This window comes from Dryobates pubescens, chromosome 25 (genome assembly GCF_014839835.1).
Source record: "Dryobates pubescens isolate bDryPub1 chromosome 25, bDryPub1.pri, whole genome shotgun sequence".
NCBI lineage: Eukaryota > Metazoa > Chordata > Aves > Piciformes > Picidae > Dryobates > Dryobates pubescens.
Window position 1 is genome coordinate 10,672,718 of NC_071636.1, and position 23,211 is coordinate 10,695,928.

Here is a 23,211-nt window from a genome sequence, read left to right on the forward strand (position 1 = left end):
TAATCCAGAATGTGAGAGAAAAAATAGGATTAGTTGCATTAAAGACACTTTGCCTTTTGTTTTGTTTTGTTTTGTTTTTAATTTTAGCTTCTTTTAACTCTAGGTTGGAAGAAGAGATACAAGACTGCTTGAAGCCAGTAATATTTGCAGGACAAAATCATGACAAACTATGGTGGCAGTTCCCATTGCTGACTGATTTCATGGCCATCCTTTTCCCTTTGTTTCAATGACTCTTGCAGTACAAATATCAGCCTCTAACCATTCAACAGCCACCGTCTTATTTTAATACACATAACAGTGAAAAGTCGATGTACTTTTGTAACAATGCCCTGTGTGAAATGAAGTGGTGGGGAAGATTCTAGGATCTCTGGATCTAAAAGCAGAAGCTGTGATGCATTTTAGCTCCTCAGCAGGGAACAGCTCATTCATTGCTTTAGCATACTTCAGCAACTAGAGGGAGATACAGCATGGTAAGTGTTTGGCCTGAAAAAGATTCACTAGAAATGTCCTTCCCAAAGCACAAAGAAGTTAACTCATCTAATACATTCAAGCCACCATCTAGGCAGTATTTCATGACTCTTACAGAACGTGTACAAAGTTTAAAATGCAGCCTCATCCTAGCAGATCCTGTAATAGCATTACCTTTTATCTCACTGAAATTATTTAAGACATAAGAGTAAATGCCTGATCTGAGGATGTTCTCACTGAACCTGTAAATCAACAGCATCAAAAGTAGTTGACATACAAGCCTAACTCTCTCTCTGCTCCAGCAGCATTACTGCCGTGCATGTCTCCTTACATGTAAATCACACAAGCCAAGGAAGAGACCAGAACTAATTCGTGTCCCTTTGCTAGAGTCAAATCCCAGCAGAGAGTCAATTAAGATATAGCACAGTATATGCTACTGACATTTCACTTGCCAGGAGTCACTTGTACTTGACTGTCCCTGCTTCAGAGGCATACTGAAAAACTGAAAGTATAAGTCTTCTGTCCTTGGTTAGAAGACCTTGGTTAGATGGTTCTTTAAGAAGAGATGTTCCAGTTTTTCAGGTACAGCTATACACATCCAAAACTATGAGATGATCCTTTAAATACACTATAATATTTCTGCTCTGGTTTTCAGTGTTACTTCACTGTTCTCAAATACTGGGAAGTAACTGGTAATACCAGCATTTCTAATGTAAAAGTGAGGTGGAAAAACACCCCAGACTTTCCAATACACAACCAATCTGTTATCTTCACAAATGCAAACTTAGCAACCAAAATGCATGCACATCTCCTAAATGACTGTGTGCTCCTCGAACATGTCTGTCTTTACTTCAGAAAAGGGCTGAATCATCCTGCAAAAAATGCTTTAAAACACACAAATAACATGCCAGAAGTAATAATTGGTTAGTTGGGTTTTACCCATTGTGGTTTGCATCAATGAAAATCAATTACTATCAGAAATAGTGGACAAATTAAATACAAATGGAAATTAATTTGATAAAACACAGTGTGTGACCTATGATGATGATAAGCAGTTTATCTCCCAGAAATGCTTCAGCCCTTGCCCAGGAATAAGAAGAGGACAGAAATTAACTTTAGATACTATAAAGCAATCTAACAATCCCCAGTCTGCTCATGAAAGTGACAGGGTTCACAGCGTAAAGCTAAAGGTTAGTTCAATTTATCTAGTAATTTCAGAGAAACTTAACCAGATAGTTTTAGGGTCGAGAGACAAATATCAAACCTGCTGGCAACGTAGAAAATTCCACAAAGGCTTCCTTTTTCTCTCGTTGTTCCAGGGGAAGCTGCCAGGGCATCTGGTGGGGCTTTGCCATGACCTTCACCTTGTAGGCCATATTGGGCTTCAAATTAAAAAAATGGTACTTGTAGCTAGCAGCCTTGACTATGTCAAATTCTTCTTCATTAAGAAAGATCACATGACTGTAATTACTATTTGTAGGTAGCCAGGAGAGCTCAGCAGAAATCTGGGTTATATTGTCCACTTTCAGATTAGAGGGGGCTACTATGACATCCTTCCCAACTAACAAAGTGCACTGCAGTTCGTCTGAGTTGCCCTTGTTTGTGATGCTCTGAACTGATATTCGGTATGTACAAGCAGAAATGTTAAGCTTTTCTATAAGAGCTTTCGTTCTGCTTCCCAAGGCTATGTTCATCCGTACTTCTTTGTCAACTAGAACATTGTAGCTGCTAATGGTTCCCCATCCGGGTGGCACTACCGGTGGCTCCCAGCCCACAATGACACTTTTGGCTAGTTGTTTGATAAGGGTGATTTTTCTAGGATAAGGCACAATGTCTTCTCCAATTTCATCAATGTTCACATCCAGAGTCCCTGCACCATTGCTGATTACAGTAGAGTCTATGTGACTCGGTGGACTTGTCTCCAAGAGATCTCCTTCCAAAGCAGGACCCGAACGGTTGATGAAATTCTGATCTTGTTCACTGCTTAATGTGCTCGATAACCGAGTCTCGTTGTCTTGAACAAAATCCACAAAATTTGAAGGGACTAGTCCTCTTTGTCCATCTAGAAGTTCCCCTGGCAAGAAAGAAAAAAGCCATGAAAATTCTTGAAGGAGCGTACCTCTTGCACACCATTGCCTTGCAAGTAGACAAGGGAGAAGATATAAGCGAAAACCTTACGTAAACAACATTCACAGCTTGAGAACGTAAAGACTCACTGAGGCAAAAAGCAGAACTGCCAGTAAGCTTTCTTATCATCTTAAATCTTGGCAGTAGGAAAAGCTGACAATACAAAATATCTTGTAATTAGCTTTGCCTGCAAGGAGCAGCTTTGCTGGTGCAGGAACTCTCTTAATTAACACAATGATTATAGGAGTAATTTTAGCAGCTGATTTGGTAGTAGATGAAGGAAAGAACTGGGAGCACGTTTGACAGATGAACTAATTTGAATCTCCATGAATCTGCAGGAATTCACAGACTGAAAAAATGTACCTTCGTAAAAGCCATCTTCATCCATATCTCCATACACATAAAGGTACTTTCCTGCCGTGAGGGGGAGCTCTGCCTCTGGATTTTCATTTGGTCCATCAAAGGGGTTGTAGCTGCAATGGGAGCACAGAGGAGAAACGGAGTTCACTGGCAACTCCACACTGAATGCTGATCAGAGAAAGGTGTACAGCTCTAATGCAGAACAGGAAGGAAATTCCTAGGTTTAATGTTTTGGCTTCCAATCTGAAACATACATTCTGAGTGCAGTCTAGTCAGTTTGTTGTTGTGAGCTGCAATTCTATCCCCATCAAGCTGCCATGAAATGCAGCTGAAGCACTATACACTTAAGACCACATCCTTTTCTGTTGAATTTGCTTACGTGTTTCCTCATCAGGTCTCCTTGAACACACTGGCCAAGATCTTCTTTATCTTTTTCTTACAATGAATGAAAGCAAGCTCAGTTGTGCAGGTCTTTTCCAGTCACTGTATTCCTTATGCTTTATATGGCAGACTTCTATACAAGTTTATTAACTTCAAGAAGTTAAATAAAGACAAACCCAGTGAGTTACATCTAAAACAAGCTACTCCTAGACAAAAAACTCCTTTAAAAGTATTCAAATCCATACCCAACCTGAAAAAAAATTGTTGGTCACAGAAAATTTTACCATGTCAGTACTTTATAGCTGAAATATGGGTGGAACTTTAAAATAATTTTTGCATTGATGAAAGAGCAATTTATCTGACCAGACTGAGACACCCTCTTTAAAGTAGGAGATACACATTCTCATCTCATTCAGACACTGAAGGCCAGGAATATAGAGATGGGTAAGAAAGTCATGTCATGGTAAATTTTCTCTGACAACTAAAGCACATGGAAATGGCACTAATTTGCAGCCAGCCTGCTGTCTGTAATATTTGTTCCAGGTAATAATTCAATGTATGAATAAAGGTGAAGCAAACCCAAATGCTGAATAATATAAAGACGTAGGGTAGATGTAATGAGCTGGGATTTTTACCTGTAACGGGCAATGCAAAGATGGACTTTTCCAGAATATCTCTGCTTTGAGGTATTGGAATTCTGATCATTATCCATCTGTAGTGAAAAATTAAAAAAGGAAGAAAGAAACAATGTGATTTCAAAAACATGTCTGGATTCTTTTCCTGACAGGAGAGAGAACTCAATGAACATTAAAAAAAATAATAATTTAAATCCAGCATGGAACAGGAATGGTTAATTTTACTGAGAAGGGTTTAGGCTTAAAAGGGACTGCAATTCAGATTCTAACAGAGCAAAGAAAAGGAGCTAGCTCCTTGACATCTTGTTACAGATTCAGCTCAGCTGTCTGTTGGTTTTCCTCAAAACTTCACAAAGTTGACAAGGCAAAGTATCTTGGTGTTTTGTTATTTGGTCAATGGAGATGGCTGAAGGAGATGTGATACTGACCACACTACTCCCTTTCATGCTGCTAACTAAAGAAAGAGGTATGACTCAACCACAGCAGTCTCACTGATCACCTTAGCCTCCTGACTAAGCTTTTACTAAAGTCTTCATTAAAGTACAGTAAACTCAGTTACTGCAAGATGACCTGCTGTAAGTGATACGCTTGGTGCTTCTGGGTGTAGTACAGCTATATGATCACACAGACAACCAAGGGTGATACTCTGATGTTTTCATCAGAAAACAATAGTAGAAACCTAATATTAGTGACCAAGTACTTCAGACAAATGCTATGTTTAGGGCTGGTGCAGATGCCACCTTCCTACCCCTTTGTAACAATGAATGTACCCCCTTGCCAATCCAATCCGCAGCAGCATCATCTCTTGAATCCCAACCTTTCCACTAATTAAAAGAAATAATATATTTCCTCTGAATTTACCAGCATATTTAATGAGAAAAAAATGAGCAACTTTTCATTTGAGCTTGAAAGAACTTAAATTGATGTGGAAATACTGTTTAAGAGTGGGATCCAAAAACTGACCAAAATTTTACAGTCTGGATAGAGTGAATATTGCAGTGTAACTTTCAGGCCTAAACTGGTCCCTCCTTGGTTCCATTAGTATGGAACAAAAGTGCACCAGAAAAACACTGAGTGAAGTCGCTTTTCCTCTGAATTGACTCCCAAAAGGTGGGTTAGCTTGTTGGGTTAGCACAGCACAGCACACACTATTTTGCCAGCACCCCTCCCTCCTCCAGTGAGGTGGGTGGTAATAGCCAGCTATCAGGTATTCTCCTCTGTGCAGCATCTGGGGACACAGGCAAATTTCCAAGGGTTATTATCCTGACACCTTTTTATGGGCACGTCACAAAGATTTTTGGTTTTATTCCTACACTCTCCCCCTGGGTCTGGATACCTCTAAAAAAGAATGGAGCCTAATTTCTGTGAGCTTGCATAATGCAAGTATGTATCACATAATTACACTGCAGAAGGTACACAATGAACAGTTCTGCAAAGGAGGGCTTGACATTCTCAGTGAGCGATAACTCAAAAATAATAGAAAAAGGGAATTAAATTTGACATGCACTTTTTCTGTTCCTTGCTGTTAGTTCTGCTTCCCTAAGTCTCATTGCTAAGCTGCTTTTTATGGTTTGACTACTTTGAGTTGCCTTTTTTTGTGGCCTTTTCAAAAAGCAGTGAATGTTCCCAATTTTCAGCAGTGCTGCTACACTTAAATACACATACATTTATTTGTGGATTATCCTTAGATGTGCCCATGGAATTCCTGCTATACAGGAATCTAATTTTGTTGAATATCCCACACCATACTCAGGCTTGTGAACCATTTGAAAAACCTTTTGATTTTTATCACCATCCACGGGTTCTGCAGCAATGAATATAAAGTAGATAGAAAATCTACACACAGTTTCAGTTCAGTTACTTCTGCAAAGATTAACAATGTGATTCTAGACTGTAAGATCCTCACTGCTGTTTGCTCACATCAAACAAGCTTACAGTATTTAATAGAAAATAATACCCCTCTATTAAGTTTTCAGTATGTGTGTTACACATCCTTATATTTAACATTTGTCCAACTTGCTATGGCACCTTTGTAAAGCTCTTCTGAGCTTCCCATTGCCTTTCTACTAGAATTCTACTGAAAATCAGAAAACCTCACTTATAAAGAGAACAAAACCTTTCAAAAGTGGAAGAAAATACAAGCAGTTATGTTAAATGGTAGAAGAATTTAGTGACGACATCCTGAAACTTTCACTTCCAGGTTGATGAATTAAACCTCTTATGCGCAAGTGTGGTACAGCACTCTGAACGCATCTTCAAAAGCTGAGGTTTACACAGAAGCTTGAGGTTCTCACACCCCCACTTTTTTATGCTATGTAACTTGGACATCAGCTGAGACTTTGAAAATATCAAATTCATGTCATCTGTCTCAGGAAATGAGGACATGCATCTTCTTAAAACCAGGAGAATCAACCTGCATCGATCTCCCAGAGAAAAGAAGTCTTGGTCTCCTAACGTACATTTTCAGTCACAAATCAAAAAGACTCACGTCTGAATCAAATCTGCATCTTGGGGTACCAGATCTTGACTTGGACAGGAATGTAGGTTTGACAGACAATTGTTCTGGTTTGTCTCCAGAAATTTGAAGGGGTCGTATAAACTCTGAAATCACACAACGGCTTCCAGAAGGACTTTCATGACCTGGCAGTGAACAAAACACATACAAGAATAAGTAATTGATCTCAGGCAGACTAACGAGCAGCAGTGAGTTTTTTTCTCCTAGAAAAACAAAACAAAATAAAACCTAAACACAAAACAAACAAAAAACCCCACCCAAACCCACAAAACATAGCTAGACTGCGGAGCATAAAAGTAGCCTTCTGGTAAATTACATAAGTTAGCAATTTGTAATACAATGAAATGTAGAAAGTGAAGACATTAAAAAAATAAAATATAAAGGTTACAATTTCCCCCAATGAAAAACAATTTCACCTTTGCTCTGGGCACCCTAGGGCCACGAGGATGATCAGAGGGCTGGAGCACCTCTCCTATGAAGACAGACTGAAAGAATTGGGGATATTCTGTCTGGAGAAAAGAAGGCTCAGAGGTGACCTTATTGTGGCCTTCCAATATCTGAAGGGGGCCTACAAGAAGGCTGGGGAGGGACTTCTTAGGATATCAGGTAGTGCTAGGACTAGGGAGAATGGAATGCAGCTGGAGATGGGGAGATTCAGACTGGACGTGAGGAGGAAGTTCTTCACCATGAGAGTGGTGAAGCCCTGGAATGGATTGTCCAGGGAGGTGGTTGAGGCCCCATCCCTGGAGGTGTTTAAGAGCAGGCTGGATGAGGTTCTAGCCAGCCTGATCTAGTGTGAGATGTCCCTGCTCATGGCAGGGGGGTTGGAACTAGATGATCCTTGTGGTCCCTTCCAACTCTGACTGATTCTATGATTCTATATTTCAGAAGTTACCTCACATGCTGTTTAACCCATGCCCAGCACCAAAAAGTTGCTGTTGGAACCTTTCTTTTTCTTCTGGGGATTCTCATACAGTGGAGAGTGGAATCAAGCCATGCATTTATCTTCTAAGAAAGTGATTGAAATGCTGATAATTTAGTTGGCAGGATTTTCATTTTTAAATGAAGGGAAGTGGATTGGCTTTTTGCAGGGCAGTAAGTTCCAAGAACACCTGCTTGATATTTCTTGAGAGCTCTTTGTTAACACCAGTACTAAACCAAATAATTTGATCACAGTGTCATCTCTCCAGTTTCTAAAAAAATGGCTATGAAAAAGGAAAAATCTCCAGGCATGTTTTTTGAATATTTTTATCATGCTTTTAAAAAGCACCTCAAAATGAAATAAAAAAACCTGGGTAATACGGTTTATACTGCACATTTAAAAGACCTAAGGAGGCATCCTTACAAGAGGCTGATCACAAGGCTGCAAGAGAGACTAATAAAGTGTAATATAAAATATTTCTACATTTTCCCCTTTTACTGTTAGTTTAGTCCACAAACAACACACAAACAAGAAGGGTATTGTAAACTGAGCCTAATTACACTTGCAGCATCAGCAGCAGTTATAGCAAAACACAGTCTAGAGCACTGCTGACACAATCAGATATGTGGAGTGCTTTCTTCCTTTCTCCCTCTCTCATTAACATAGCCTATGCTCTAATTTGTCAGACCCTGGCTATGTATAGGCTCAGCATTAGTTCTCCAGTAATGTCCAGAAGCCCGGTCAGCAATGTTTTGCTACTGAATTCCAAGCTTCCTAGCCACACATCAACCAGAATTATCAGCAGAACTCCTTTATTCATATTACAGAGGAGAAAAACCACCAAAACAGAACAACAGAGGGTGTTTCTGGTGTGCTCCTGAGTCCAATATGATTAATTTTCTCTACATCACTGTAATTTACAGCAGGACAGCTTAAACACATTGACAGCAGGGAAATACACAAGTCATCATACTAAAGATTAATTACAACCAGCCCTGCTTACAGCAATCCCCAGGCTGGAAAAGGGCACATTTTTTATTCTTGGAACCTTTCTCACATATATAACAGAAAAGTCATCCCTGTTCAGAAACCTTTAGCCAATTTAGCTCCTTCTGTTTGCTGTTAATGTGCTTGCCATATCAGTCTGTCAGTGCCAAGTCTATAAATAATTGGTTCAACTGCAATTATTCATTCAAAGGAAACTGCTGTTTGGTCTCATACCTCCTGGATTTTTCAGGCTTTGTTATTACATAGTTGCTCTACATAAAAAATGCAGAGAAAGGTTCTTGGATAATATAGCCCTTGCTTTGTATATGTATCAGATGATAACCAGGATAGGAACACACGTTATCAGGAAGTCCAGGAATATCTAGATGCTGGAAGATATTCAAATAGCTTGGTTTTTTCCACTTGTAAACAAGGATACAGAAAATTTACCTTGAGTTCTTAATACGTAGGACAGAAAACCACGTGGTGGTTTTAACTGCATCATGTGACTGAACACATCTATGGCTCCAGATGGTGCTAATAACTAGATACAGCCTACTCAGATACCTCACTTCCCATCAAAGTAAGTCTATACACATAACCATCAATGTATATGGAAATAAAAATCTAGCTATGTGAAATGGGTCTGTCTTCCCAACTGGATTTATTGCCACCTTCAGTGTTTTCTGCTTTTCGATTCATTTGGTTACTCGTGGCATGTAACAAACACCTTTCCATTTTTAATTTGCACTCTGGAAAAAAACTACTGGTTAAAAATGAAAAATACAATAAGTCACTTCATAAGAACAAGCATCAGCTTCTAAAAAGGCCTCTTTTCTTTCCTTCTTTTTTTTCCTCTTAATACTAGGAAAGAGCCCTATAAAGCCACAGGATTTTTGTCCATAAAGTCCTGTAAAATACACACACACTGAAGGTGGCTTTTATTTTCCCCTGACTGGAAAATATCTGTCAAGGAAGTCTTAAGAACACCCTCCTTTGAATGAATGAGGCAACGAAGAGCAACAGACTTAATTTAGATGTCTCAGCAGTATTAAAGCTGACCACACTTGCAATACAATTAGACTCTCCATTTTATGTATTGGAACTGCTGATTCATTATGAACTACCTGAACTGTCTAGAAAGGCCATTTAAACGAGTCTTTTATGTAATGAACAATAAACCTTAAGGTTTTGAGATCTGATTGTGACATTATTATACGTTTAGAGTGAACTTTTTACACTCTAATCTATTCTGCCTAGGTTTACTTCATTTCCTGATACATTCAAACATCACCAATTAAGGCAAAGCAGCTGGTCATAAACTGATCTCATTTCCGTCATTTGCTTTGCTTTGAAAGCTGTCCTTTTGTTCTTTCTTCCTCACACATAATAAAAATAATCACACTTCTGGTTGGGAGAACTCGCTGCAGCATTACCAGCATCACTGTGAAATGGTTAATTTCAATGATTAGACATCCTGCCCACTTGCTCAAACATTTCTTTGCTGTTACCAGTGTGATCATACTGAGAGTATTGTCCAAGGCTTTCTGCTCTTCATACACTGGTGCCGCAGGCCTTGAATTCCGAGTCACAAAAAAATTTAGTAAGCTATGAGAAAAGGTTTACAGAGCAAGACCCTTAAATGACTTCAGTGTGACTTTAGTCAGCATTTTTTTTAAAGATTTCTGTTTGTTATATTTTGAAGGGTGTTTTGGAAGCTGTTTTCCATTAACATTTCAAGACTAAATCTTAGTTTGGAAAGCTTGACTGAAGACCTAAAAATGTTTTGTTTATTTTTATTTGAGGTCTGGGGGTCTACTTAGATCAATTCCAGAGATACAGATTGGACTTTCACTAGCTGCCTAAAGAATATTTCAATCCCTAATTACCTTTTCTTTAAAATTAGTTGTTGTTTGAAAAATCCTGTCCTTAGAGGCAGGAGGAGTTAATCCTCTTGATATTAAGGCAATTTCTATTAAATTCTTATGCTATCAGGTAATGCCTTCTGAATTGTCCATTTAGTGTACTTCAACATCCACTTAGGCAAGATGTGGAGCTCCAGAAAAGGCTCTAAACTAATACACACCCCAGTGAGCAAGGCTGCAAACAGCTCACTTTTTGTGTTCAAAAACCCAAGGCGTGCAAAGTTACTGAAGTGAAATGAAAGGAAGATGTCACCTTGGTTCCTTTTGACTTGGTTTCACATTGAGTTTAGCACCCTTCACTGAAAATAACTGCTCAGCTGTAACAGCAGGGCAATGATTTGTGATTTCTAGGCCCTATGCCTCCAAATTTTCCTAGAAGCTTACAAAGATGAAATTTTAAAAGTCAAGACTATTTCATTTTTCCAGTTCCTCTTCATACTTGTTTTAAAACAACTTTGAGGGTATTTGTCAGTAATGGTAATGACTTTACAGTGTTCCTTTGCAGAAGTAGTTACAATCATTCTAGCATGGATGATATTGAGAGGGTGAGCACAATCCTCAGCTTCCATAATGACAGACTTATAATACAGAATAGAATAGAATAGAATAGAATAGAATAGAATAGAATAGAATAGAATAGAATAGAATAGAATAGAATAGAGTAGAATAGAATGGAATGGAATTAACCAGGTTGGAAGCAACCTTTGAGATCATCGAGTCCAACCTATCATCCAACACTATCCAATCAACTAAACCATGGCACCAAGCATCTCATTCAGTCTCTTCCTAAACACCTCCAGTGATGGTGACTCCACCACCTCCCTGGGCAGCCCATACCAATGGCAAATCACTCTATGAAGAACTTCCTCCTAACAGCCAGCCTAAACCTCCCATGGCGCAGCTTGAGACTGTGTCCTCTTGTTCTGGTGCTGCTTGCCTGGGAGAAGAGACCAGTCCCCACCTGGCTACAACCTCCCTTCAGGTAGTTGTAGAAAGCAAGAAGGTCTGCCCTGAGCCTCCCTTTCTCCAGGCTAAGCAACCCCAGCTCCCTCAGCCTCTCCTCATAGAGCTCGCACTCCAAACCCCTACCAGCTTTGTAGCCCTTCTCTGGACACAATCTAACAACCTAACATGCAAGTTACTTTCCAGTGTCCTCAGGTAACCTTTTGCCTTGATCTTTGCAATTTTCTTATGAATAATGAATCATTAGCAAAGTTGTCTACTTCGGAGGAGCAGCTGCCTCAGGCGACAGGAGATGACCTAGCAAAAGTGCAACACAGATCTTGCTAAAACACATACCGTGCTAAGACGCTAGGAACTGTAAGTGTAGGAACATCAATACAAATGTAAATGGTTGGGTGGGTGTGGTTTTTGTTTGTTGTTTGGCGTGGGGGTTTTAGTTGTTTTTGTGGTTTATGTGTGAGTGTTTTAGGAGAGGTTTTTTGTGTTTTGGTTGGGGGTTTTGTGGGTGGTTTGGTTTGGTTTGGTTGGGTGGTTGGTAAGTTTCTGTCGGGTTGGATTTGCTTGTTTGTATTGGTTGTTTGCTTTTTGTTTGGTTGGTTTTGGTTGTTTGCCTTTTGGTTGTTTGCCTTTTGTTTGTTTTGGTTGTCATCGTCTTTCTTCTTTTAATTCCAAAGAAGTAGATATTTACGTAAGGAAGACATCAATTTAACACTGAACAAATTTCTCACTACTACACCCAACAACAATTAGAGAGACTTCTGCTCACAGCAGTGCTCAAATAAAACAGAAACAACCTCAGTGAAGGATTAAGAGATACCCTGAAACGTAAGCAAGTCACAAAACAGAAACAGGAGTAAATTCTATCCTTTGTTTGTGCAGTCAAACTATTTACATCACTGAGTTGCATCTTAAATCAACATGGCAGAACAGACAACTACAAATAAAATGTTGGTCCTTACCTTTGCCTATAGAAGTGGCTATTCCATTCATTAACTGGGATAGAGATTTACCAGGAGAAACAGGGATATCTGAGGATACCACCGAGTTACTGCTCAGGAGATCAATCTTCCCTGCTTGCTGTCGAAACCTCTCCAGTTCTCTGGATAAGAGGTTAAATTGTTCGCTCTGTGTCCGACATTTCTCCTCTAGCTCTCGGACCTTGGCCTGCACAAGCAAGACATAACACAGACATCTGACTGAGATAAGAGTGAGCTGTGACTGTACCAAATTTTTCTAAAGTACCAGGAAGTCAGGACAGGCAAGCTATTTGGGATAAACAGGCCCACAATAACACATTTCTCTCCCTATATTCTCACCCATCTTCAGAACATAACCTTTTAGCAGCCCTGAAATGTTGAGGTAAGCATTTCTTTTTCTTCTATCCCTGATTTCTAAAGGGGAAGATCTTAATATTTTTTTTTTTGGCACTGATACAAAAAAATCACTGCCAAGAACAGATCCTATAGCTTGTAACTTCTACGTACATCTGAATGCCACTTTTGTGTGCTTTCCCTTTTTTTTTCCTAAACCCCAGGTATCTTTCTGAGGTTTGCCCATCTTCTGCTATTAAATTGAAGCATCCTGAATTGCTAGATTAACATTTATGCATTAGAAACTACCACAAACAACCCCCCCCTCCCCTGAGTGGTTAATGCAGAACGTTTGGCCTAGCTACTGACTGAATTCCCTTTCCAAAATAATGCTCCTCACTGCAGATGCCAAACCACACAGAAGTAATTTAGGCACCAGCCAAGAGGATATTGTTAGTAAGCCTGTGAGAAGTACCAAAATGTCATTGTTGGCAAACAATTTTGTTCTAATTTGAAGCATCAGGTTTTAACAAAACAGAACTTAAAAGATAAGCTTCTGTGCTGACATAGGAAATAATAATGTTTTCAATATAATGCTTTTCAATGTCAATCTTCATTTACAAACAGCTTGTATATCTGTTTGCATACACTGTCAGATATTCCTGAATACAAACCCACACATCTAGAGTACCCAGAGAATTAGGAAACAGCATATTAACACCTGTGGCAAAACCTGATGAATCAGAAAGCTCCACAGAGGTCTGACAGGGACAAAGAGTCATTCTGTACTCTGGCAATGTGCCATTTGAGACCTAGGGAGCACTCATGTCTTATGCACTGTGACCCAGATGCTGCAAGCAGGAGCAGCTCAGCAGCAGCAGTAATAGACTCCCTATATGATACTTCTGATGCTTTCTGATGAACACACATCTTCATTAAATGCCCCTTCATGGTATATGCCTAGTTAAACAGCCACACTAACAAAGTCTGGCTATCTATTAGGTTCATCCAACCGTTCCAAAGGTTACTTTTTCTTGAAAGAGAAAAAAAAAATATGTTCACATAAGAAAAATTTCACATAACATATATCAAGAAAACAACACTTATTACATACAAACTATAAAGAGATCTTAGCACAGGTAAAGATAAACAAAACATTTACAAGCCCAGAAGAACACAAAAATTCGAATTTCCCACCACAGAAGGTGGTACTGTTTGCTCCTTTTAAAGCCACAGTGAATTTTGAGGACATAATTTCTTTGAGTTCATAAAATACAAATTCAGTTAGTTCTGCTAAAAAAAACCCACGAAGTCACAGGGTACCTATCTGACTAATTACAAAACAGAAAACAATAAGATATAGAGGTATTGCTGAGTTTTATACAAACATTAAAACCTTTGATATTTGCTTTTTGTCTTTCACCTTTCCTCTGTCGCTCTGCAACTGAAATGTGAGCCTTCGCTACTTGTTAACTCACTGCATGAATATGTATCATTTTAAAAGAACATTAAACAAGCAAACTGGTAAAGTGGTCTGGGGTTTATATCCCCTTTTTCCAATGGATGAGCTATCCAACTCTCTAAGAATATATACTGACCTTTCCACATGCAGTTATGGAAACTCTAGCATAAAATAAAAAAAGTAAAACCATCACAATCCAGACAAGATCTAAGGCTGCCCTAAAAGTGGGGTTGAAAACTATTAATGCATTGTATTAGTATTACTTATTACAGACTTATTTGCCTTTTAGTGTATGCCTTTTTTGACTATTCTTTTGAGCATCTAGACTCACTGGGTTGTTCTTTTATGGGGGAAAAAAAAAAAAAGGCTTTACTACTTTTTTCTAATCAAGGTTGTGACTTACAAGTGAGCACAAAGCTGGTACCTACAACAAAAAAACAGCTGAGAGATCCACAGCAGTACCAATGAGAAATCCCCATGCCCATCTTTCTGCCTTGCCTTCAGGCAGGTGCTTGGTTCACTGTGAGCCAGCCAGCCTCAGCTCACTGGGGCAAGCCTACATATTCATGTATGTCACTGCAGAGCAAGGCATGCGCTTATGCTCTCAGAGGTACCGACTGTTTATCCTGTAGCATGGCTCTGCCCACGCAGCCTGTTCTAAGAATGATGGCACAAAATGCCAAGTCTCCCAGATCTCCCTAAAACTGGATCTCCCTATAGCAGTGGTTGTAAGAACATTCTCTACTACAGAACATATTGAACATATACCACCTAGGACTTGCCAAGTTTCTCACACAATACACAGTGCTATTGCTATAACAGCTTCTTAAACAGAAAAAGAAGCAGACTTTATCCAGTACAAGACAGATACTTTTCACACAAGACAGAGGAGAGCATGAGCAACTTTCCAGGTGGTCAGGCTTGAATTCAGACTAGTAATTAACTCACACATTCTGCTATGGAGATATAATTTCACAGTTTAACTGTTTATGTAGCAGCAAAGGCTTTCAGTAGGTGGCTCAATAAATGAGCCTCGGGTGAAAATATCACATAAAATTCAAGAGAAAGAAACAGTCTGAATTCAGACAAAATCCACACAGTCAGAAAGCTACTGAATAAACTAACAAACCATTCTTACTGGGCATGCTCATAGGAAATTACCTTTCAAAACCAGTAACTGAGTTCTTATTAGATCATGCCATATTTGAAGATTAATCTCTTGTAGAAAAAAAAAAAATATCTGATTTTGGTGATTTGGTATTAGGCCACTAAATGCCAAGCATGCTTGCATAACAATGGCTCTAGCACGCATCTCATGCAAGGTTAGGCAGGACTATCATACTCATTTTAAAGGAAGAAGTGCAGGATTCAGGACAGGGAAAGGAGAATTTACGCCCTAAAATACCTGCATGCTGTCCAGGGTGTTCTGCATGAAGTGCAAAGCAATAAATTCCAAACAAGACACAGTAAACAAAGAGATGTGAAACAAAGAAACAAAAGCAGTTTTGAACACTTTTACATTTCAAAGCAAAATGTATCAGAACAGTTAACTCGTGTAAAAGCATGCATCAACACAAACCACGCCACAGAACGTTTCAGAAATCAATACCACTGCTGATCTCAAATTGCAAAAAGCAGATTAAAACAAATGCTAAAAATTAATGGGCTTAAGGCAATAAAAAGCAAAAGCTTAGGAAACTTTGATGGGGTTATGCAAATTGGAGGTTGCAGATAAATCAACTAAATAGGAATTTGGTTAGCTTGAGGGAGGTAACTACGCGCTTGCTTTGTTTCTGCTTATGTTTTCCTTCACCATATACTTTCCACCAGGCATTAAATAATAATTTAATCTTACATTCTTAAAGGCAAAACAAACTTAATATGTATGATGATAATGAAAGCCTATGAGCAAACAATTTCTGTGGGGACATTAACTTTTACAGATACAAATAAACCATTTTAATATTTCATTAATTATTTTTTTTGGAAGATGATTAGGGCACCAGCAAAATCATTTTCCATCAGTGCATGACAAGTACAAAGAGAGAAGAACAACTGTGAGAAGGTAAAAAGACTAGGAATTACCTTCTGCTAAAACCAGATCTCTAAATGAAATATTGATGATGCACTTGCCATAATCAGTTTATGGGTTTGTGTGCTCTTGATGGTATGTACATTAACACTTAATAACCATTTGATGCCTTTTCTTTTCCTCAGACAGAAAAACTAATTTGGTTTTCAATTCAATGAAAAATTGAGGTATACATGTCCTCAGCTTAATGCACTCCTAACTGAATTATAATCTTTAAAGGATGCAACAAGAGGAAAAAACCCTGTTTCCTTACTCATTACTTGAAACTTTAAAATATTATGATACTGTAAATTTAACACATTCAGAAAGGGAATTCCATAGAAATTCCAAGATAACAACGGATATCTTACCTCTAGCAACTGAACTGCTCCTTCATGTTCCTTTTTAGCTTCAACCTGAGCCTTGTTTTTATAACAAAGAAGAGAGAACAAAAAAAAAAAGATAAAAGAGAAATCAATTAGTCATGTCACATATAGTATGCTCTACCCACATAAAGCAGCATACTGTATGCTCAAATCCAAAGCCAATTGCAGTCTTGAAGGGATGGCTCCACCAATATTACTACAGTGCTTTGGTTCCAAGCCACTGAAATAACTGCTTATTTTGAAGAGACTGAATCACAGTAAAGCTCAACAGCACGGGTGTTTTGTTAAAGAGCAAGACAAGCATGCTCAACGTACTGCAAGGACATATCAGAAGTGTGTCTGAAACCCTCTAAGTTAAAAGTGAAAAATGAGCTTGTTATTCTACACTGCAGGAGGTTCATAATGCTACCATACTAGCTAGGAGAAAGGAACACAAAAATTAAGCTCATTCTTTACATGCAGCAACAGTATTTATCATCTAAGTAAACAGCTCACAAAACACTTCAAGGCAACCACATGAAAAGTTGTGAATGTGAGTGCAACATTCAGAGTCCAATCAACTGAGTCAAAGAAGAAAAGAGGGAATCAATAAGAGGGTTTTTTGTTTGTTTGTTGGGGGGGTTTGTTTGTTTGTTTTTGTTTGGTGTTGGGTTTTTTTGGTGGTGGTGTTTTTTTTAGGTAGCTCAGAAACTCAGTTATCAAAATTTGGTTGCAAAGTCTAAACCTTCAAACAAAACCAAACAAAAGCACTCAGTAACTTTGTGTTATGCTCACTTTATTTTCATGTAATTTTTCACTAACTTCTTTCTTGAAGGTAAGCAAAACTTGTTAACCATTGTATCAGGCTGACAGCAGTGTGATGCACTAACTTTACCTTTTAGTTCCATATTACCATTACCCAAAGATCTTATTCTGCACATTCCACCTTAATGAAAAGTCTTAAAACTCTCCAGTTTAGCAGAGGGAAACACCCCACACACTTTCTGATTTAATGTGTGAGATACTACCATGACCAACACCCTATTCCATTACTGGGTTCAGTGGAAGCTGGGTCAGATCATAACATCACAATGAAAAACATATACCCAAACTCTATTTCACTGTCATGGATGGTAATAAACCCTCCTTCAGTCCTGACAGCACAGTAATATTTCTTCCTGTACTACAGTAGTATTATTGCCAGCATCTGATAAAACACTGTGTCCACAAACATTAGCAAACATAAGATGATAGGTAGTAGAAAGCCTTGTGCTATCCATCATTACAAGTTTAATAAAACCTACCCAAAAATATGAGTTCTTGATCAATGATTAGAAAACCTGCATCAAAAGTTATCTCTTACATTGAACTGACTTGTATTAAGGCTTTCTTAGAGAAAAAGAACATCAGCTTCCCTACAACCACAAAACCTTGATGAACAATATTATATCCCACCTTTTAGGATGAAAAATCTGATCAGTCTGTACATACATGAAAAACACAACATATTTTTATTTAAAATACCAAGATGTGACAGCAAGAGGATCAGACTCTACCAACAACTTGCTTTGTTTTGAAGGGCACATTTCTGTGATTCATCAGCAACTTTCTGACAGTAACAAGGTATGCTGTCAAATGTCATCCTGTTACCACCTGGAGTTACAACTTTCATTTCATGGTACTTTTTCAAGTAATTAGAGGACTCTAATTAAAAAAAAAAAAAAGGAGGAATTTAACACACATGTACTAGGTACAGTGAGGTCAGCTCTGGATGAAATGTGAGCCAGCAATTCCTCCTTAATGATGGAAGTAAATTGTTGGAGTTACTTAGGTAACAGATTTATTTTAATTACTTTTCTGACAACATACACTGCATTATAATGTTGAAAAACTGGTGTGTTGGATACCACCAGGGGCTTAAAGCACAACAAATTAGTCTGTGCTCATCTCCACAACCATGACTAGGGAACTACAGGTAGCTTGGGTGTCTCTCTACAAGTTTGAACAGTGCACAGTATAGACATGCTCTCAATTATTGTTCAGTGTTTGGAATACTTTCCTCCTTCTAGACACAGTAGATTAATCTGTTTTTCAGTCTTATTCTACAGCAGTCTTAGTCTTATTCTATAGCTCTTCTAAATGATGTCCAATGACAGGACAAGGGGCAGTGGTGCAAACTGGAGTATAGGAGGTTCCATGTGAACATAATAAAAAGCTTCCTCACTGCAAGGGTGACAGAGCCCTAGAACAGGCTGCTCAGAAAGGTTGGGAAGTTTCCTTCTCTGGAGACATTCAAAACCCACCTGGATGCATTCCTGGATGACCTGCTCTAGGTGGTTCTGCTCAGACAAGGAAGGTTGTACTGGATGATCTTTTGAGGTCACTTCTGATCTTTTGAGGTCACTTCTAACCCCTAACATGATATGATTCTGTGATTAGTGACATTACTGAAGCAACTAAGTGGCTCAGCCAAACGGAGATCTCAACATGCCACAACACAAAAGAATCTGAGCTTAGAAAGACTGCAAATATTTTTTTTTTTTCCTTTTTGAGTGGTATCCTGAAGGAATATCACATACAGATTTTGCCCAGAGATGTGATAGGTAGGATTCTCTTTTAAGTTGCCACAGATCCTTATCATGAAATGCAATAATAAAAGAAAAAAACCCACCACACAATAGCAACTTAATCACATGAAGAATTAGATATTTCGGGGTGAAATGAGTGCCTGTGCAAAGTCCTAGAAGGAATATTTCAAGCTAATGAATGAAACCAGTAAGAATGATGAATTATTTCTTAAATCCTCAAGTAGAGCATAGACAAATTGCTAAGAATGGATTTTGGCATGGGAACTCTAAGCTAAAATACTAGTGGAACCTAGTGGCAAATGATCATTAGATAATAATTTTTAACATAAATGATCTTGTACTCCATGCCTCTTCAGGGCTACTGGGCAAGAATTTAATCACTGGCTACAGATGCTGAGCTAGTCACATTGAGTAAAACACCAAACACAGTACAACTCGTTTGTGCTTGAAGTCTCACGCTACAGCTTAGCAAAAGCGACTGGAGAAAAAAAGCATTGCAGAGATTTGTTTCTTATTTCCGATTTGTAACAAAAAAGGCCCAAGTAATGTGGATTTATTAGATGAATGTAATGAAAGTTAGCAAGAAGAAAAGCTGTACAATTCTTTGGATTTCTTTGCTTTGCCAAGAAATTTAAGTCCAAAAATGTATGTAGAAGTTCAAATTGTAACAGCTGAATATAACAAGAAAAGGCATTTGGAAATAAGCCTGAACAGATTAATTGTGAAGGGCTAAAAGAAAATTAACTGGAAGATGTTATTTGGTCAAGTGAAACTTTCTATTTCAAGCAAACTATATGAGATGCATTTTGTTTTATCCTGCTGAGAATGTTCTTCCATGCCAATTCTCTACGAAATTATCATTAAGGTTATTATTTCTGCATTTTGATCTAGTCAGGCAACTGGAAAGAATCGACATTAGTATTCAGAAAACTGCAGCTTTAAGTGACTTTGGTAAGACTGCAATTCAATATATTCTTTCTAGTATAATAAATACTGAGAAGTTGAAGTGTGAAAAGAAAAAAAAAATCTTAAAGTGATTTGTGAATTAGATAATTAGTTTGGAAATGAGGTACTTAACTGTTTACTTTATGAGAAACAAGATCAGCTGTGAAGTGTAAATGCCCTGACAAGGACTTCAATACAATTAAGTGGAGAAAGGTAGTAAGAATTGCCAATGTCTGGAAGAGGAAGTCAGAGAAATCCTACCAAAACATAAAGATGTCAGTACAAATGTTTAACTGTTTCAGCAAACCGACAAGAAAATGGTGGATTCCCTATATTTTGATTATCATGAAATTAAGACCAGTTTCCTTCTTGACATTTAAGAAATACACAAATATTTCTGAGCCAAACAGAGGGAAGCAATGGAAATACATATATTTGTATCCTTTTCTCTCCCTGTTGGTAAATATGAGAACTTATTGCTAAATATGAGAACCTGGACAGGTTAACCTTCACTGGCATAAACATTTATATATCAATAGTACAGTCACAGAAACCCAACAGCAAGCAGCACCTTGTAACAACTTCAAGAGCCACACAGAATGTTCCAGAGTGGCAACCAGCTGGTGGTCACAGTTCAAGTTCCTTTTAAACCAGAACTGTTTCATGGCCTGTACTCTGCAACTGCAAATTGCTGTTTCACCTTTTTTCCCTTTCTCCACTTACCTTCTGCAGGAGTTCGATTTCCTGCTGTTTGGCGTTGAGAACAGCCAAGGCTTGCTCATGCTCCAACTCCAGCTGTTGCCGCCGTTCAGCAGCCTCTCGCATATGCTGTTTCAAAGGAAGCAGAAAAACCATCAGGAGACTTTAACATATTCTACCTGAAGCCAAACATGCTGCCACTTCCAGCCACACAGATGTCCATCTCAACATAAAAGTTCTCTGGTATCACTGATAGACAAGTGGGAAACTGGATAGGATTTTATTTCGGTCAGCACTTAGAGGCATATTGCCAATGCTAAACTCAGGCATTTTGCCAGCAATCCCTTTTAGGATATATGACTCTGTCATTGCCAGCGACATGGCTTCTGTGATGCACAAGTGAGCAGCACCCATTTTATCCACCAGGCACACATTTATATGCGGTATTGTGCTGAAACACCAAAACTTGGAAAAAAATTTGCTTGACAATTCCCCAAATGCCTCTTTATCTGGGATGTGTGTAATGGGTTGGGGGCCCAAACTACGACAATGTGTTTTCATGATTTGTTTAGCAAATGATGACCCAAAAGAAACAGCTTACTTTTGCTAACCCCTGCTTATTATTTGCAGCAAATTAGCCAGAGCAACACTAACACATGGATCTGGACAAAAGTGACCACACAGCACTCAAACCCAACTTTTAAAGTGGAGGTGCTGCTAATGATTGAAAGCAATATGAGACAGGTTCTTGGGAAGAGCACAGGCTGAACAATGTCAAGATACCCTTTGCAGATAGAAATCTTTTTCATTACAGGTTAATATTATTCTCCCAGTATCATTATAACTCTCAAATACTGTGTTAATAAAGGGGAGTTAAGAAAGATCTCTATATAGATTCTGATCTCTTCTCTGGTGAAACTTGTATTAAAGATTTTTATTTTCCCAATTACTTATTATTCCCATAACACTCTCAGAGCAGACACACAGCGTCTTATCTGCAGCACCATAAGTTATTGCACACAAACCTATTAGGGATCAGCACCTGGAAAGACAAATGGGTGGCTGAAATTGACAAGAACAGACCAAAATATCTCATATTGTGTAGCAGAGAAAATTTTATCAAGCATATTGCTAACCCTTAATGAGCTGTCCTCCTGTGCTACATTACTCATAAGAGAGGGACAGCACAGTGAGGCTGGCTTTCCTCAGTCGGGATTGGTTTGCAAAGGAAGTAGAAACGTCTCCAATACTTCAGTTCACCTCTACCTGGGATTTATTTATTTTCATTTGTTGATTATTAACAACAATTAAAAAAATATATTTTTTTTCCAGTTCATCTGTTCTGACTCTCAACTATGCCTCCTTTTCTAGGAGTTTTGTGAGGGTTCAGTATCTTGACTGTAGATATTTCTGAACATTGCATAATGTACAAAAGTAAAACGGTTCTGTTAGTAGGTAATATCTATCCTCAGTGTTTAATAATGACCAAAAATAATGGTTCCGATTCTCATCTCATGGGAGTGAATATAACCTATTTTGCAGACTAGTATTACTCATGTTTTAAATTAGCATGAAGTGACATTTGCTGAGCCCAGCAGCTTCCATCAAGTCTTATGTAAAACTTGACAGCAGTGGAGCATCAGCACATTTCTTATATGGAGAGAAAATTAAGTCATTCCCACACCTTTAATTAAAATCTTTAAATATCAGAAAAACAACAAAGGCCTCACTTCACTCACCGAAGATTTGGTACCAAATTTGGGATAGCATATTTTTCATATTGCTTTTACAAAGGTACTACAGAATAATTTTTAGTCCTTTGCAGAGATTAATGAATTAATGTCATGACCATACACAGAATCTATAAAATGTAATGAAGAAACAGGGTTTGATACATGAGCTGTGATCCTCATCAGCTTTTAAGTTATATTTCCTAAAGCATGTATTTGATGACCTACAATTCACAGATTTTAGTGTTAGAAAAGACCATTGGTCATCCATGTCAACCTAAAAATCTCTCTCAGTCATTCTAGTATTGTCATGTTCCACTTAGCATTCAAAGCAGCAAGGATCTCTTCACCCCAGTATCTGTCCTTCCCCTAGCACAATAAGGAAATCATAGAATAGAATAGAATAGAATAGAATAGAATAGAATAGAATAGAATAGAATTAACAAGGTTGGAAGAGACCTTTGAGATCATCGAGTCCAACCTATCATCCAACACTATCCAATCAACTAAACCATGGCACCAAGCACCTCATCCAATCTCTTCCTAAACACCTCCAGTGATGGTGACTCCACCACCTCCTTGGGCAGCCCATACCAACGGCCAATCACTATTTCTATGAAGAACTTCATCCTAACATCCAGCCTAAACCTCCCCTGGCACAGCTTGAGACTGTGTCCTCTTGTTCTGGTGCTGGTTGCCTGGAGAAGAGACCAGTCCCCACCTGGCTACAACCTCCCTTCAGGCAGTTGTAGAGAGCA

At 38.5% G+C, this 23,211-nt stretch overlaps 1 protein-coding gene across 3 annotated transcripts in view; it reads right to left on the reverse strand.

The window, feature by feature from the left end:
* RIMBP2 (RIMS binding protein 2) overlaps positions 1 to 23,211 on the reverse strand; it is a 63,725-nt gene that overhangs the window by 31,286 nt on the left and 9,228 nt on the right. For 2 of the 3 annotated variants that reach the window (XM_054173299.1, XM_054173298.1), the window contains 8 exons: positions 20,748 to 20,852; positions 16,498 to 16,548; positions 15,461 to 15,481; positions 12,243 to 12,447; positions 6,460 to 6,611; positions 3,972 to 4,048; positions 2,959 to 3,068; positions 1,733 to 2,542 (listed from right to left, as the gene is read on the reverse strand). In XM_054173299.1, coding sequence (XP_054029274.1) covers positions 1,733 to 2,542; positions 2,959 to 3,068; positions 3,972 to 4,048; positions 6,460 to 6,611; positions 12,243 to 12,447; positions 15,461 to 15,481; positions 16,498 to 16,548; positions 20,748 to 20,849 — 1,528 coding nt within the window. In that variant the 5' untranslated portion in view covers positions 20,850 to 20,852. The remainder of the gene's footprint in view (positions 1 to 1,732; positions 2,543 to 2,958; positions 3,069 to 3,971; positions 4,049 to 6,459; positions 6,612 to 12,242; positions 12,448 to 15,460; positions 15,482 to 16,497; positions 16,549 to 20,747; positions 20,853 to 23,211) is intronic. The other variant, XM_054173297.1, reaches the window with a different exon arrangement.